This window comes from Hypomesus nipponensis, chromosome 12, assembly GCF_054491055.1.
Source record: "Hypomesus nipponensis isolate SF chromosome 12, ASM5449105v1, whole genome shotgun sequence".
Lineage (NCBI taxonomy): Eukaryota > Metazoa > Chordata > Actinopteri > Osmeriformes > Osmeridae > Hypomesus > Hypomesus nipponensis.
In genome coordinates this window covers 455,432-471,047 of record NC_140372.1, presented here as the reverse complement: position 1 = coordinate 471,047, position 15,616 = coordinate 455,432, and the positions used below count along the sequence as shown (strand labels likewise).

Sequence of the window (15,616 nt, the reverse complement as noted above, 5' to 3'; positions counted from 1 at the left end):
GATCAGTGACTATGTCAATGACCATACAGGAGCCTGGTGGCGTACAAATAAATAAATAACATTACAAAAAAACAAGTTAGGAATACACAGGGTTGAAGACAGCTGGACAGTACACATATTAGCCTTATTCAAGAAATAAAACATGTAATACCCATGGCAAAATGTACAATTGTTTGTCTTACATGTATCCTATTTTAATAGTTACATAATGCAATAATGTTAAACACACACAACATTGTATTTGGTCTGCTCATCTTTATTACATTGACGTGATTGAGACTGCTTACTCGTTCCAAGGCCTATTGACAATGTGATTACAATAGTTAAACACAGTGCACACACACATCATTTATGACAGGACATTGAGGATCGGTTCAAGAACATTAGTTCCCAAATGCATCCCTAGTTGTAACTCTAATTTAAAAAAAATGTGTTCAAGGAACATTCTTCGAAGAACTGGTGGCGTGTACTGGTGGACTCCACTTCAGAACAAAGGCTATAATCTTTCAATCCTATTAAAGCCTACATTATTCTCACATACATGTTACATGGTGCTCATGCAATGCAAAGAGAAGGCAAGATCCAGAAAGGTAGTTCACTCTTTTCTTGGGGTCATGTTTAACATAATTATTGTTGCTTCTTATTGAATGACTTTTTGATTTGACTTAACATGATTATATGTTTTTAAGTGTCTTCTACCCATTTTGTAACATTGATGTTCTTTGGGGTCATTTTCACCCCAGGCTGTTTTAGCTGTATGATACATACAAGAAATATCTAAATGTACATACATTTGTTTTGAATGTTATAGGGTTATAAAATGTTATAAAATGTAAAGATATTATGGTTCCCCTCCCCACTTGAATGATAGGGTAGACTTAGTGCTCCTAATGTCATCAAAGTGGGTTTGCATATATTCCATAGTCAGTCAAAAGGTTGTTTTGATGTATAAAGGGGGGTGGGGGTGGATTTTTTTATTTTATTTAAAGGGCTATTTAGGTGTGTGAACAAACAAACAAAAGTATCTGACACAAAAAAACCTGGGTACAAATCTGATTCTGGGCGTTAAAGTAGCTACTAGCTTTTTTGCTATAATTGGGTGCATTTACATGTTAATGTTCATTAATGTACACAGACGGCTCGCGTTTTGCAGCATTGGCAGGAAGAGCTACTGATTCTGAGACCTTAAATTAGACTCTTTCTGTGTTATCTTGCAGGACACGACCCAGCCCACACTTGGAGCCGGCAAGGACATATAAGTAAAACACTTGTACAACACTCTCCTGCATTTCACAGCCATACAATGGAATATCAGTCCAGTGAGATTCCTCTCTTTCTCTCCATCCTCCCCGTTCTCCTCTCTCCCCCAGTGTCGTACAAGCGTCTCCTGTCTCTCCAGAGTCTGAGTGAGGTTGCCAGTCCCTGGAGGGGGCTGACCCTGAACCGCTGCCTAGTTCTGGCCCTGCAGCTGGTTCTGGTCAGCACATCCCTTGCAGTTGAAGGTTCAGACCATCATAAAGCCCCCTCCTCACTCCACCCTGGAGCCCCCAGACGAGGCCCCCTGGAACACATGCTCTCAGCCTTAAGGGAGGGCTGGCCCCCCCGAGGGGGGCAGGGGGGCCAGGAGGCTCTGGTCCGGTTTGGAGTGTGCCCGGGGTCGGAGGGGAGCCCTGTCGCTGCCCTGGCACGGCTGGTTGGTGCTGGAGACAGACTGCGTGTCATGCACCCTGAAACAGGTCACCACGGAGACACACCCGGCCTCACTCGGTTCATATTCAGCACATCATGCATCTTAATAACATGTTTTAATTTTGTTTATTCACACAGAGCTGTTGGAGGAGAAGGGAGGAGGAGGACGAGGACGGCTGGTGTTGAACTTTCACCTCCCCCTCTCTCCGCTCCTGAAGCTGCATCCTGTCCTTGCCCTGGCTTTCAGTGTTCCCATGACAACCTCAGACATGGAGGTCTCCTTCACCAGCCCTGCCCTTCAACCTCCTACACAAGTGAGGCTCCACCCATCTCCTAGGCCCCGCCCCCAGGCCAGGGAAATTGTGGTCTTGACTTTAAATGTTTCTGTGTCTCCCAGACGCTGTGTCTGTCATCGAAGACCCAGTACCTGGTTCTGACTGGACAGCCTTCAGGGGGCCACAAATGGAGAGTTTCTGTCACATTGAAGACACCGGAAACAGAATCAGGCATGAACCAATGTTCAGCTATACTTCATCTGAAGTTCAGATCCACTTTTTTGGCTAGTTAAACCTCTCTAACCCCTTCTCTCTCTGCAGGGAAAAAGTTGTCTGAGCTACAAAGTATTCTGATTGGTGGAGAAACATCAACCCCTCTGCTACTGTTATCATTGGATAGAGCGACAGGAAAGAGGTGAAGTTTCATTGTTTCACAATTAAATCACTTTCTAAGCCAGCTCATCATTAAATTTACATTTTTATAGCAGATTATGTTGTCCAAAGCGACATCCAAATTGTATTATGTCACAGAATTGCAGAATTGCCAAACCATGACTTGATGATTCCTCCTGAGTTCAGAGTTGTTCATCTGTGTTCCCCAGAGAGACACCGGAGCCATGCGGCTTCCTGTGTGAGCTCCAGAGCTTCCTGTCTGAGGTGCTCCCACAAGTGCCCCTCCAGAACTCCGCCCCCTTCCCCCTGGCATCCCTGAACTCCCTGCCCCCCCTCCCCCTGGGCCCCTCCTCCAGTGAGGCACTCCTCCTCTGCCTCATCAACTCCTCTGGCCCCAGACTGTTCTCCTTCCCCCAGAGGAGGCCAGTGCTGGGGGGGCAGGGGGGGGCCCTGCTGGGGGGCCAAAGTGGGGAGCTTTCCCTGACCCCCGTCTTGCTGGAGACCCTGAGGCTGCGGCTGGCGGAGGCCGTGGGCCGGCTGGGGCGGGAGGAGCTTGGATTCAGCGGTATGGACAGGCTGTGGAGGCTGCAGGAGCTCAGCGCCCTCCCCAGGCCAGGAGAGGAACTGCATAAAGGTCCACATTCTTGATTAAGATGCTCATAAAGATCTGTATTTGTCTTTGATCTGTCTTTGGTGAGTGTGTGTGTGTCAGTAACGGGGGGTGTCCCCACCCCCAGGTGGGGGTTGCTCCAGAGAGAGACAGTATCGGGCCCTGCTCCTGCTGAAGGCCCTGCACATGGTTCAGGGGCAGCGGGAGGTGAAGCGGGGCCTGCGTGTGGCGCGAGCATCCCCTGAGCGGAGCTCCGTCTGCCAGCTGCACAGTCTGACCGTATCCCTAGAAAGCTTCTTCAGGGACCCGCCGCACGCCAACATCAAAAACTGTGAGGGCAGCTGCCACTTTCCCATCCTGCAGGGCGTCAACGGCAACAACCATGTCATGCTGCTCAACAGCCAGGTATCCTGCACACCCTGCATACTGTACACTACACTTACACCATGTTCATTATACCTTACCCTCCACCCTACTCAGTGTAGGAACAAGGTGGAAGTGCAGCTCTGACCAGCCTGTTTGTGTGCAGGTGCAGAGAGGGCTGGAGCTGGGACGAAGCCCCTGCTGTGTGCCCCTGGAGTACGGCCCCCTGACAGTGGTGGAGCTGGATGCCAACAACGGAGCCACCATCAGCATAAAGGACAACATGGTGGCCAAGAAGTGTGGCTGTCGCTAAAGAGGAAAAGAGGAGGGTGGAGAGGAGGAGAGTTGGTCACACCAGTGCAAGAAACCCTCCCCAACCCTCCCTCGCCCCACCTAAATTATCGCTTTCAGTTCTGTAGTACGTTTTAATAAAGTGTATTTAAAAATAATCAGGACCTCTTGTAATTATTGTCACCTTTTGAGATATCCTGAAAATTTGAATGTGAATGCATTCATGATTTATGACATGATGATGTGCATGATGGCTGCACTAAAAGCCTTCATTTGCAACAGGACATTATTACTGCAAGAGACCATATGCCTTACAAAATGTCATCCTAATAACAGGTTTAGTCGATTGTGTGTGTGTATGTGTGTGTGTTTGTTTCCAGCCTGTCTGTGTGTGTTTCCAATATGTGAAGGGCCAAGGAATATATCACAAATGATTTGTATTTATCCCTTGACCCCCCATAGTTTAGATTACTTTTCGGCTCTATATGTATGGATGATTACGGTAAATAATCCAGGTCACGGTGACACTAGAATAAATATTGATCTAAAACCATTATCAAATGTCCTCCTAATAAGGTTGTGTGTTTCCAGACTCAATATATACAAAAAATAGGGGGCCAGGGGGATATATATATATTTTTTTGTATTTACATGATTAAATAGCAGTACATAGTACTTAGCCGAGGAAGCCCCTGGCCCCAATCTTAGTTACTAATTTCGGCTCTATATATATATCGGCTAGTTATGGTAAGTAATCCAGGCCACGGTGACAAAACCGCTAGAATACATCTAAAAGCATGTATTTACAAATAGAAGGTTTTCACCGACGTCACGTTCTGAGCAGTAACCTGGATGCACGGCCATTGTGGAGGCACTTGGTGTAAATAACTGAACGGAGTACATGGAGTATTGTGCGCTTTGGATACTTTAAGTGAATGTAGCCATGTGGACGATTAGAACCTCACTTTGGATTGACGACAGTATGAAAATATAGGACGGTTTTATGTTAATATCGCTCTGGAAAAGAGCGTCTGCTAAATGAGTAAATGTAATATAAAATGTAATCTTCATGAAAGTCAGTTGGTTTAACTGTTACTGTAGCTAGCTAAATGTGGGAACGGAAGATAAAGTTATAAAGAGCTAGCCTAGCTAAATTGTCGTCCTTTAGTTTAAACTCCGTAATGTTAAGCGTATATCGTAATAGTACTTGTTTTTGTACTACTTTAAATGCAATGACAAATACACTGAGTAGCCTACAGAAAATATGCGTCTGTATTTTCTGTATTGTAAAGTAAACTAATGGCGCCCCATTACTATCCCCCATGTTGAGAAACACTGTCCACATGTTGAAGTGCTTGTTGTGTTCGAAAAAAAGGCTTGATATATAAATACTATCCCTCATCATTAGTGCATGTAGGCCTACATAGGGTTTAGAGCAATGCAGATATTCTTGCAGCGCGTTGTCATAACTATTATAAAAAGATTTTGCATTCACCTGTAAACTAATGGTTTGTGTTCTGTTCCAATCCATTTACCTAGCGTCCTCAGGTCTCTGACAATGTCTTCTAGACGGGATGGCCAGTCCGGACAGAAGCCGGGGTGGAGCAGGATTGTGCGGTGCTCAGAGGAAGACTCTGCCATCTTGAACTTTGTGTGCAAGCGCAAGCGTGAGACCCGAGGTATCCTGCTGTGGCTGGAATTGGAGAAGCGGGGTCTGATCAATCGTAGCTGCTGGTCCATGAAGGTTCGCTATCAGAAGTACATTTACATTTAGTCATTTAGCAGACGCTCTTATCCAGAGCGACTTACAGTAAGTACAGGGACATTCTCCCCGAGGCAAGTAGGGTGAAGTGTCTTGCCCAAGGACACAACGTCATGCACACCGGCCGGGAATTAAACTGGCAACCTTCAGATTACTATGCCGATGCTCTACCCGCTCAGCCACCTGACTCCCTAAGTACCTGTGTTTCATTGCTGCAGAACCAGGCCAGTCTTCTGAACCAGAGGTCGGAAAGCCAGCCTCTATCCTAGTGTGGCTGTAATTGGAGAAGCAGGGTCTGATAAATCGTAGCTGCCGGACCATGAATTAGGTTCGCTAACAATTGAGATTTCATCTTTGGGAGTATAATGTGTACAAAACCTTTTTTATAATGCCTTTTTAATGTGTTCACAGTGGTTCTCAAGTGCCATCTCAAGCCGGAGTAGAGGACTTCCCCCATTTTTTCCTCGCCCCAGCTGGAAGACCTGTCGTGAACCACCCAGAGTACAAACAGTAACCTTTTTCTATATGTTAGGTGAGAAACAAGTGTATTCCCCTTTCCCGCGCTGCGCACCAGCATAAACGTATACAAAGTTACAGATAAATGGGTACTGTGTAGACGGTGATTGTGTGTTTTTTTTGCAGGTGCATCATGAGCGTGCATGTAGGCCTACATAGGGTTTGGGGCAATGCAGATATTGTTGCAAGGCGTTGTCATAACTGTTGTAAAAGGATTTTGCATTCCCCTGTAAACTAATGGCTTGTGTTCTGTTCCAATCCTTTAACCTAGCGTCCTCAGGTCTAACCCCGACAATGTCTTGTAGACGGGATGGCCAGTCGGGACAGAAGCCGGGGTGGAGCAGGAGTGCGCGGCGCTTTGGCAACACGTCAGAGGAAGACTTCGCCATCTTGAACTTTGTGTCCAAGCGCAAGAGTGAGACCCGAGGTATCCTGCTGTGGCTGGAATTGGAGAAGCGGGGTCTGATAAATCGCAGCTGCCGGTCCACAAAGGTTTGCTATCAGAAGCACCTTTGTGTTTCATTGCTGCAGAACCAGAGGAGGGGAGGACACAGGGTTAGACAGGTAGAGGACTTGGGGTTAGGCCAGGGGTGGGGTTTGTTGCGTTCAGGATCGCGGACGAGGGGGAGCACGCGGGGGTTTAGGGTTAGAGAGGGAAGAGGACTTGGGGTTAGGCCAGAGGAGGGGAGAACACAGGGTTAGACAGGTAGAGGACTTGGGGTTAGGCCAGGGGTGGGGTTTGTTGCGTTCAGGATCGGGGACGAGGGGGAGCACGCGGGGGGTTAGGGTTAGACAGGTAGAGGACTTGGGGTTAGGCCAGAGGAGGGGAGGACACAGGGTTAGACAGGTAGAGGACTTGGGGTTAGGCCAGGGGTGGGGTTTGTTGCGTTCAGGATCGCGGACGAGGGGGAGCACGCGGGGGTTTAGGGTTAGAGAGGGAAGAGGACTTGGGGTTAGGCCAGAGGAGGGGAGAACACAGGGTTAGACAGGTAGAGGACTTGGGGTTAGGCCAGGGGTGGGGTTTGTTGCGTTCAGGATCGGGGACGAGGGGGAGTACGCGGGGGGTTAGGGTTAGACAGGTAGAGGACTTGGGGTTAGGCCAGGGGTGGGGTTTGTTGCGTTCAGGATCGGGGACGAGGGGGAGCACGCGGGGGGTTAGGGTTAGACAGGTAGAGGATTTGGGGTTAGTGCTGGGTTTGGGCCCTATAGGTGATTGCTGATGGTTGAGCGTATACTGTGCTGTGCCACATAAGTCAAAATAAAATAAAAAAATTAAAAACTCTTTCACTTTCCCTTGTCCCTTCCTTCCTTGAAAATAGTTGTCACCCAGAGAGTTTGCGTGGGCGGGGTGGTACACACCATCACCTTCCCGCAGTGTTGGTGTTAGAATTGGGTCGGTGGTTTGGGGAGCTGGGGGTTATGGCTCAGGGTTTGGCTGTTGGCGTTGGCCTGGGGTGAGAACGTAGAGGTAGACAATGGGTCGGGCTGAAGTAACGTGTCCGTTCTGATACAGCAGGTGCTGTGTGGCGACGATGGTTGAGTGTAAAAATAGTCACATGACTTGGCAGAGTGACGTCGTGACGTTTTTGAGCCCCCCAAACGCCAAACCCCTCCCTCCAATTGAGCTCTATAAATGGAGCAGAGGGCGCATGGGCGGGGTGGGCGGGCTAAATTTTCAGAGTAAATTTTGCAGCCCGCTTCTGACAGCTGCTCCGTTCATCCCTATTCATTTGGGGTCCACCGTTATTAATGTGGGGTTATTGCTGTTATTAATGTGGGGTTATTGCTGTGCTGCGGCAATGCGCTTCTCATCCCCGTTGTGACGGGTGTGTCTTTTTGTTGGCGTTTAGCTGTTGATAAAAGGCTGTCATTACTGAGCAAAGTCGATGTATTGTGCATAGCTCCGTAGCGGGGCGAGGGCGGCATGGGAAGACGTTGTGCGCGCAACACAGCTCATGCACCCACATACAATGTGTACAGTGGAGAATGCCCGCAGTCATTTGTGTGTGAGTCGTGTTTAGCTGTTCGTGAGAGTGTGGATTTGTTGAGCAAAGTGTATATACACATATTGCCGAGTGGCTATTGCACGCTGTCGTGTTGCGCCCACAGCGCGCCACAGTCCAGAGTCCGTGCTGCGCGTCTCCCCCAGTCAAAAGCCAGCGCTCCAGTTACGGATTTGTGTTATTGCAACAAATATGCTGCAGTCCCGCAGGGGGCGCCGCACGGCCGGCCGGCTGGTCAAAATGCATTGCTTCAAATGAAGAAGACGAACGCGTCGTTCACTCTCTGTGGTCGTCATTGATTTCGTTCGCAAGTGGCGAGCCAGACCAAAACCCCCGTTTCATTTTATCCTAATGTGTGAACATGTGAGAAAAAATGATAAAGAAAACGATCAGTGATAAAGAGAAGCAATCGTCGATCCATAAATTCATCAATCAATCAATCAATCAATCAATCAATCAATCAATCCAAGCTTCTGCTCCAAATGACGTCAGTGCGGTCAGCTGTGGGGTTTCATTGGGGTTTCATTGGGGTTTGGGGGGATAGCCTAGCCCTCCTAGCCAGCCTGTGGGTAGTGGGCATACGTAGGTAGGTAGGTAGGGTAGGTAGGTAAGGGAGAGCCCACGAGCATGGCACTCATTTGCATGGCACTCGTTTACATACCGCTAGCCCATTGGTCGAGGCACTTTGACACCGCCCAGAAAATGTCAAGACAGTGCACGGACGTTACAGGGTTTTGAAACTTTGCGCCACCCTGTGGACAAAAAAAGCCACTGCGACAGTCAAAGTCGAGCACTAGGTCAACGGTTGTGGCCTCGGGCGTCTGGTGAAGCCCTCGTGCTTGCTACGAGTCTGAGAGGCGCGCGCGGGCGATCTCCCTGCATTCAGCAGGCCTCCAGCTTTCCGTGGGCATGCGTTGTGTGGGCGTTTGTCCCCCGATTGGCCCCCCTCGGACAGGCCAAGGCGCTAGGCGTGGCGTGATGTTTTTGCACTGGTCACTGTTCATCTCACCGTGATAATACCCGAGGGGCACACCTGTACGGCCACTCTTTGTCAGACTCCCAAAGCCCCTCTGAAGTGGAATATACATGGCGGTCTTTCATGGGAGCTTGAGGACGGGGCTTGGGGCTTGGGGCTTGGGGCTTGGGGCTTGGGGCTTGGGGCTTGGGGCTTGGGGCTTGGGGCTTGGGGCTTGGGGTAAGGGATAGCCCACGAGCATGGCACTCCTTTGAATGGCACTCGTTTACACATCGCGAGCCCATTGGCCCACAATAGAATAAAGGCTCGATTGTATAAACACTATCCCTCATCATTAGTGCATGTAGGCCTATGTAGGGTTTAGAGCAATGCAGATATTTTACTGAACAGCAGACAGACAGACAGACAGACAGACAGACAGACAGACAGACAGACAGACACACACACACACACACACACACACACACACACACAGACACACACAGACACAGACACACACAGACACACACAGACACACACACACACAGAGAGATGCTCAAAACAGTAACCCTTTGATATGTTAGGTGAGAAACAAGTGGATTCCCCTTTCCCGCGCTGCGCACCAGCATAAACGTATACAAAGTTACCGATAAATGGGTACTGTCTAGACAGTGTTTGTGTGTGTGTGCGCGTGTGCATGTGCGGGAAACTGAGAGACGGGAGATATGTGTGCAGGTTCTCGAGGGAAGGCAGATTGCAGCCAATCACCTTCTCTGCAGTGCGGATGACACGCTGCAGCCTGCTCTTGTCCTTGGCAGTGGCAGCAGCAGCAGCAGCAGCAGCGTACCAGGTCAACAAAAATAAGAAGGCAAGTGAAAAAGGCAGGTAACAGCTGTTTTCTTGCGAATCTTGCACTGCGCCACCTTAACTGGGTTGTGCTCCTTTGCACTGACGACTGTCATATACAGTGCCAACTGTTTGCATTCAGCACCGTACTTCTAACTGTAATATGCAATCAATTTCCACTGCACTTTGACACTTTTTTTTTTTTTTTAAGGATAGCTTCTGTCCATACTTTATTGCACAACACCTGCACTTACTTCTGGCCAGACCTAAACTACATTTGGTTGCCTTGTACCTGTACTTGTGTAATGACAATAAAGTTGAATCTAATCTCATCTTTGGTTCTCCAGGGTGGAATGCAGGAGAAAATCAACGGGAACCACATTGAAAAAAAGGACCAGGAGCCCTCGTCATCGTTGTTACCTGTTGGGATGTCCTGAAACTATGAACGCCAACGCAGGTAAGTAATACACAAGGTAAGTGATGTACAAGAAGTAACATACACATAGGAAAAGGTTCACACACACATATATATATATATATATATATATATTTATTCAAACACTAACAGTGTCTGCAGGTAGGTAGGTAGGTAGGTGGGTGCCAAATATTTGGAGATCAAGGTAAGTGGTGTTGCAACGTTTTTTAGTGTGTAGGTGAGTGCCATTTTTGGACATCGTTACCATTGTTTGAGCTGCTAAATCAATGCTAAACACACACACACACACACACACACACACAGACACACACAGACACACACAGACACACACAGACACACACACAGACACACACAGACACACACAGACACACAGAGACACACACACACACACACACACACACACACACAGAGAGAGATGCTCAAAACAGTAACCCTTTGATATGTTAGGTGAGAAACAAGTGGATTCCCCTTTCCCGCGCTGCGCACCAGCATAAACGTATACAAAGTTACCGATAAATGGGTACTGTCTAGACAGTGTTTGTGTGTGTGTGCGCGTGTGCATGTGCGGGAAACTGAGAGACGGGAGATATGTGTGCAGGTTCTCGAGGGAAGGCAGATTGCAGCCAATCACCTTCTCTGCAGTGCGGATGACACGCTGCAGCCTGCTCTTGTCCTTGGCAGTGGCAGCAGCGTACCAGGTCAACAAAAATAGGAAGGCAAGTGAAAAAGGCAGGAATGCAAATGGATGCGTTGTGAAATTGTGTGTTTGCTTTTCTTTTGCAGGTGCTCTGTGGCGATGGACGAGTGTGTAAATCACGTGTCTGCAGGGAAAGGTAGGTGCCACATATTTGGAGATCAAGGTAAGTGTTGTTGCAACGTTTTTTAGTGTGTAGGTGAGTGAGGGGGTGCTCCTGGAAGTGTGTGACCAGTGTTGTTTGTAGCTGTGCCAGGCGGTTTGTTGTTCTGGTGTTGTTTCAGCCTGGTGTCTATCGATGCCCCGGTTTCTCCAACGTAGTGTTTGTGGCAGAGGGTGCAGGTGATGACGTAAACCACATTGGAGGTTTGTGAAGTGAGACTGCCCGGAACCGGAGCTGATGTGTGACTGTGGGGGTTTGTGATGAATTTTCCGTTCTTGTAGGGACTCCACTACCTGCCATCGAGCACATCCAGAGGAAACGCTGTCTGCATCGAGCTCGCAGCATCCTCCAGGACTCCCCTCGCCCAGCCGACACACGTCTGCCTTCACTTTGTCACTTGCACTACTGGAATGTCAATTTGCAACCACTGTCTGTTTATTGCAGTCACAGCTGTTTACAGTAACAGCTGTTTACTTGCGAATCTTGCACTGCGCCACCTTAACTGGATTGTGCTCCTTAGCACTGACGACTGTCATATGCAGTGCCAACTGTTTGCATTCAGCACCGTACCTTTAACTGTAATATGCAATCAATTTCCACTGCACTTTGACACTTTTTTTTTTTTTTTAAGGATAGCTTCTGTCCATACTTTATTGCACAACACCTGCACTTACTTCTGGCCAGACCTAAACTACATTTGGTTGCCTTGTACCTGTACTTGTGTAATGACAATAAAGTTGAATCTAATCACATCTTTGGTTCTCTAGGTTGGAATGCAGAAGAAAATCAACGGGAACCACATTTTAAAAAAGGACCAGGAGCCCTCGTCATCGTTGTTACCTGTTGGGATGTCCTGAAACTATGAACGCCAACGCAGGTAAGTAATACACAAGGTAAGTGATGTACAAGAAGTAACATACACATAGGAGAAGGTTCACACATATGTATATATTTATTCAAACACTAACATGGCACTACGAGACAATCAGGAGCAGCACAGCCTCCATGGGCTCCCTGCACACTGGACACTGTTTGTTGCCCCTCTGCAGCTTGCGAGCGCATTGATAGCAGGAAATGAGGTGGATGGTGGGCCCGTGCACGATGCATCCGTTCTTGGGCCGGCTCTGGCAGATGAAGCAAGGGTCCAGGAAGCTGGCGGGTAGGTCGGCCTGCAGAAACACACACACACACACACAATAGTCTCCAAACTGAGTTATCACCTTTGTGCCATGTCCCATGTGCATCATTTGTGGAATTAGTACTGTTTTGGTGGCAGCTATATCTGTACTGTCCAGCCATACATAAATGCCATCCAACGCATTATATGCGTGTGTTTGATGGCATTTGTGTATGGCTGGACAGTACAGGTGAATCAAGGAGAGAAAGAGAACACACATTCTCCAAAGTGACTTACAAACTGTGTACTGAGATGTCAACATGTATCCATGGACGCAAGGCTCTGGGGTTAAAAGGGCAGGACTCACAGTGGTGCCGTGGACGCAACGTTCCTCCTCTTCCTCTTTGGCCGAACCTGGCCTCTTTCCTCCCCAATAGCCGGTGGATTCCCCTCCTTTGTTGAAAAGAAAGTATTTGATGTTAGCAGTCAGTTCCATGAACCCCTCTTTCCTACTCACACTCCCTCCTCTAGGACTGACCCAACTACACGTCTAAACTCTTTCTCTCCTCTGTCCGAGGCAGAGATCTCTGACCTCGTGACCTCATCCTTTCTCCTCGCCCCACCTCCTGTCAGTCACTATTCCCTCCAGTCTGCCAGAGCTGCTTCAAGGTCATCTGTGACCATTTTGCTGTACCTATCTGCAGCATTCGACACGGTCAACCACCAGATCCTGCTCGATACACTTTCTGAGATGGGCATCTCTGGCACTGCATTCCAGTGAATGTCATCCTATACTGCTTACCTGGGTTTAACACGGGAATGAGTTTTTGGCTCAGCCTGGAGAGGAAACGTCTTGGACACACACACACACACACACATACCTGGGGTTACAATACAGATGCTGGCTGTCTGCACATGGTCTACACACATTTCAAAATAAATCACACACACTTCCCAAGGGGCATTAGGCAGCTGCTTCCTCTCCATGGAAATCCCTTGAGACGTGTGCGTGCGCGTGTGTGTGTACGTCTGTGTGTTGGTGTGAGAGCAATGTGTGTTCCTTACAGTGGCTCCTTCACAGAGAACGTGTCGATCCCCAGCGCGGCCCCCAGAGGATCACTGCCTAGGTTGACAATGTGCTGCTGCTTCTGGTCGTACAGCTTGTTCTGAAAGATGTACCGGCCAAGGTAGAAGATCACCTGCGGGGACATAAATGGTCAGAGCCGGCCTGAACCCTGTTGCCCTAAACCAGTGGTTCTCAACGCTGGTCCTCGGGACCCCCTGCCCTGCATGTTTGAGATGTTTCCCTGCTCCAACACACCTGATTCAAATAAATGGGCCTGTTAACGAGCCATTCATTTGAATCAGGTGTGTTTGAGGAGGGAAACGTCTAAAACATGCAGGGCAGGGGGTCCCGAGGACCAGGGATGAGAACCACTGCCCTAGACTGCAGCGCAGAGGCTGGAGTGAGGACCAAATGTTTGTCATTTGTTTGGACACGCTGCTGGGAAACTATCAAAGAGGAGCAGGGACAACTAAAGCATTCTAACACCTGTACCTCTACTTGTGCCAAATGGAAAAATAAACTAAATCTACCTCCTTCCTGGTGTACACATTCTTATTTGCACCCGCGTGCCTCAGAAGGGAGCCAAGTGCGGCTGTGGGTCTCACCTGAGAAGAAAAACGAAAAGAAAGAGAAAACATTACATCATGCTTTGGTATTTCATTGTGGAGAGGGTAGAAATGCAGAGGTTTGTGTGCTTACTTTGAGCGGAGCTTGGTGTCTCGAACCGGTCATGTTGACGTACGTATGCCTATCTGGAGCAAAGACACAGATTAATACATTAACTCAGAGATTAATACATTAACATTAACTTCAACCCTGAGGACCAGCCTTCAAGACCTCTGCACGATTGATAACCAGCATATTGTTATGGTTCATGTGTTTGTTTGTTTTTTTGCAGGTGCTCTGTGGCGATGGATGAGTGTGTAATTCCACGTGTCTGCAGGTAGGTAGGTGCCAAATATTTGGAGATCAAGGTAAGTGTTGTTGCAACGTTTTTTAGTGTGTAGGGTGAGTGCCATTTTTGGACATCATTACCATTCTTTGAGCTGACACAGATTAATACATTAACTCAGAGGTCTTCAACCCTGAGGACCAGCCTTCAAGACCTCTGCACGACTGATAACCAGAATATTGGTATGGTTATGGTAGGCTACGTAAGGGTTGGTGTTCACTAGCTACAAATTGATATTGGCTACTACAGTTCAACAATGGCGTCTGAATTACAGCAATGCGCAGTACAGTTTTGGCAAAGCTTACACGCGTCGTGTGGTTAGCCTTTAGCAAACACCATATTAATAGTTAACATGAAATATAGCTAGAATGAAACCCTACTTTACAAATGTCACAAATGAACTTGCAAAAATGACACAAAGTACATAGATCTGTTGTTATTGAACCTGGAGAAATTACCTGAGTGTGCGCGGCCTCACTCGCCGTCATCCGAAATGGCGCTTCTAATGGAAATGGAAAGACGTCACGACGTCAATTGGCAAACATGTTGAAACATGTTCAATTCAATAAGAATAAAAGGTTGACAAGCACTTCCGGCAAAAAAAAAGAAAAAAAAAAGTATTTTCTAAATGAGAGGATCTGTTACGGATTCGTGCTATTGCAACAAATATGCTGCAGTCCGGCAGGGGCCGCTGCACTGCCGGCTGTTCAGTTGATTTTTCATATATATATATTTTTTGTTGTTGTTGATATATTCAGATCTTGTTGTTATTATCAGTGACCTATGAACTTTGTAAAGCTCTCTCTTGGAAGTCGCTGTGGATAAAAGCGTCGGCTAAATGAATACATGTAAATTTAATAATACAATTTCTGAACACAACGTATAGACTTGTTTCAATTGAAACATGAATGTTAAAATCTACCTGGTAACAGCACAACAACGTAGAAGCGGATCGAACTCCAATTGGTCAGTAAGACAGGCCCTTGTTAGCTTTTAGACCTATAAGAAGCAGGCCATAACACAAGAGTCATAGATGGGCATTTGTCTTCTGTTCCTTACCAATTGACCGACAGGAGCGACGAGGTTAAACTGCGGAGAAGAAGTGTAAACTGCTGTCGATTACAAAAGTAAGTGTTTCAATGCCTTTCTAGCAGTGTGTGACTCGGTGGTCCGTGTTGTGTCGGTCTCCTATCATCGTGCTATGCGCTTAGTTCATGTGGTGACGAGTTTCAACTTTGCCGTGTATAGGGGCTTAATAAAACGTTTGTTCGTCCCGAGCAAAGCGCCCAATGTTGCCTTAGCCAGTTTTGGTCGACGTATTCTTAATCTACTATAGGCTAACTATATACACACGGATGGGCATAGCCTCCTTCACCAAACCGACTTAATGAATACTAAACGAATCTGGCACTTTATGGCCCAACCGTGTACATTGCTAAACGTGTACAAATGTTTTATCTGGCTATAGGCCTCTCAAAATGGCCT

At 47.7% G+C, this 15,616-nt stretch overlaps 1 protein-coding gene and 1 long non-coding RNA gene across 2 annotated transcripts; both read left to right on the top strand.

Annotated features, from left to right (window-relative positions):
• Positions 1-562: 562 nt before the first annotated feature.
• On the top strand, positions 563-3,749 carry LOC146260561 (anti-Muellerian hormone-like). The gene is made up of 8 exons (XM_084668555.1): positions 563-590; positions 1,371-1,736; positions 1,830-2,003; positions 2,087-2,212; positions 2,286-2,379; positions 2,567-2,991; positions 3,095-3,372; positions 3,497-3,749. Exons 1-8 carry the CDS (start codon positions 563-565, stop codon positions 3,641-3,643), a joined length of 1,638 nt encoding a protein of 545 aa, XP_084524681.1. The 3' UTR covers positions 3,644-3,749.
• A 731-nt stretch (positions 3,750-4,480) lies between these two features.
• Positions 4,481-6,015, top strand: LOC146260560 (uncharacterized). Its single transcript, XR_014724794.1, has 3 exons — positions 4,481-5,365; positions 5,602-5,711; positions 5,795-6,015. It is a non-coding gene; the product is annotated as an uncharacterized LOC146260560 (long non-coding RNA).
• Positions 6,016-15,616: the final 9,601 nt, after the last annotated feature.